The sequence below is a fragment of the Chrysochloris asiatica genome, unplaced genomic scaffold, assembly GCF_000296735.1.
Source record: "Chrysochloris asiatica unplaced genomic scaffold, ChrAsi1.0 scaffold00184, whole genome shotgun sequence".
NCBI classification, from domain to species: Eukaryota; Metazoa; Chordata; class Mammalia; order Afrosoricida; family Chrysochloridae; genus Chrysochloris; species Chrysochloris asiatica.
The window spans coordinates 3,109,269-3,110,717 of record NW_006408702.1 but is presented as its reverse complement, the minus strand read 5'-3'; the positions used below and the strand labels follow the sequence as shown (position 1 = coordinate 3,110,717).

General features: G+C 34.2%; 1 protein-coding gene across 1 annotated transcript in view; it reads right to left on the bottom strand.

The window, feature by feature from the left end:
• The window catches only part of LRRK1 (leucine-rich repeat kinase 1), a 216,881-nt gene that overhangs the window by 111,150 nt on the left and 104,282 nt on the right, over positions 1-1,449 (bottom strand). Inside the window, exon 5 of the mRNA XM_006872156.1 lies at positions 1,088-1,236. Coding sequence (XP_006872218.1) covers positions 1,088-1,236 — 149 coding nt within the window. The remainder of the gene's footprint in view (positions 1-1,087; positions 1,237-1,449) is intronic.

Here is a 1,449-nt window from a genome sequence, read left to right as displayed (position 1 = left end):
CTAAAACATAAATTTTTTAAAGAAGGTCTTTTCTCCATAGCTTTAGCATCATGTTGGAAATCAAAACGGGGGAAAAAATTACACAAATCTCATTCAAACAGTGGCAAAAACAAAACAAAACAAAAAAACCAATAAAGAAGCCACAAATACACAAGACAGGTCCATCACCTTTAAAAAGAAAACTATACAATCTCATTAAAGAACAGAAAACAAAAGTTATCAAATAATGTCAATGGAGGAAATGGAAAAAATAGACTAGTAATAGTCAGGACATCTTTTAAAAAAGATAAATAATGAATAGAAAACTTACATCAACGTATTTTAAGAATTAAATAAAATTTGTGTAATCAAAATAGCATGTCATTTATACAGAAACAAGTCAGTGAGCCAGGCCTGAGAATCCCCACATTACACGGTATCTATTGGGGAAAATGACAATGGTGGTATTTCATTTCAGACCAAAAGAAAACTTTCTTTCTAAAAATTGTGCTAGAACAATTGTCCATTTATCTAGAAGAGATGAAAGCTAGACCCTCTCTTTCATACCACATACAAACTGAATCCCCTCTAAAAAATGTAAGAATTAAGAAGCCAAAAATGTTGCAATAAACTCTAGGAGCATACTTATGTAAAATTGGGGGAAGAAATTATCTTCTTATGTAATGCAGATGTATACATGAACACTAGTTTTGTTTTTCGTAATGAAATCTAAAACTAGGCCGTGTGTATGTTTAAAATAAAAAGCTAAATAAAATCATAAACAAAATAACTAAACTAAACCCAGTGAAAAATGAAAACTTAGCCCTTAAAGTGTGAAAAGACCCCCACTGCGTTGTTAAATTATTTACTCCAACGAAAGTATCAGTAATTTGTATTCAATCTCTAGCTTCGCTTGTATCGGGCACACACAACTTTTGTCTTGATCAAAACTTAATAAAGAAATAATTAGAATATCTGAAAACAAATTGTTAAAAATGATCACATATTTAAGCAACTTTGAGAAACACACCAGCAATAACAACAAACTCTGATGAAATGTCTGAAACTCAGATTTCATATCAGCAGCCCAGAGGCAGTACCTACTTACCGATTTTCCGGGACAACCGCTGGGCCAGGCACTGGTTTCTATGAAGTACTTCCTGAGGAGGTGTTTGCTAGGGTCAGGGCTGTCCAGTAAGATGTAAGAGCAGAAAAAGGCCCCATGACGCAGCAGAAATATGGCAATGTCTTCATTCCCTAAAGGAACAAAGGGAAAGCTGACTTAGAGCATGTCACAAGTTGTCTCCAAATGGTGGAATCTACCTGAAATGGAAAAATCCAATAAGTGAAATAAAAGCTAAAAATATACGTGTTCAACTTCTGTATTACTTCCCTGGAGGTACCAAGTCCCTGTTAGTGAGACAATTTGATGGGAACTCTGCCCTTTGGAATGTGTGATGGTTAATTTCA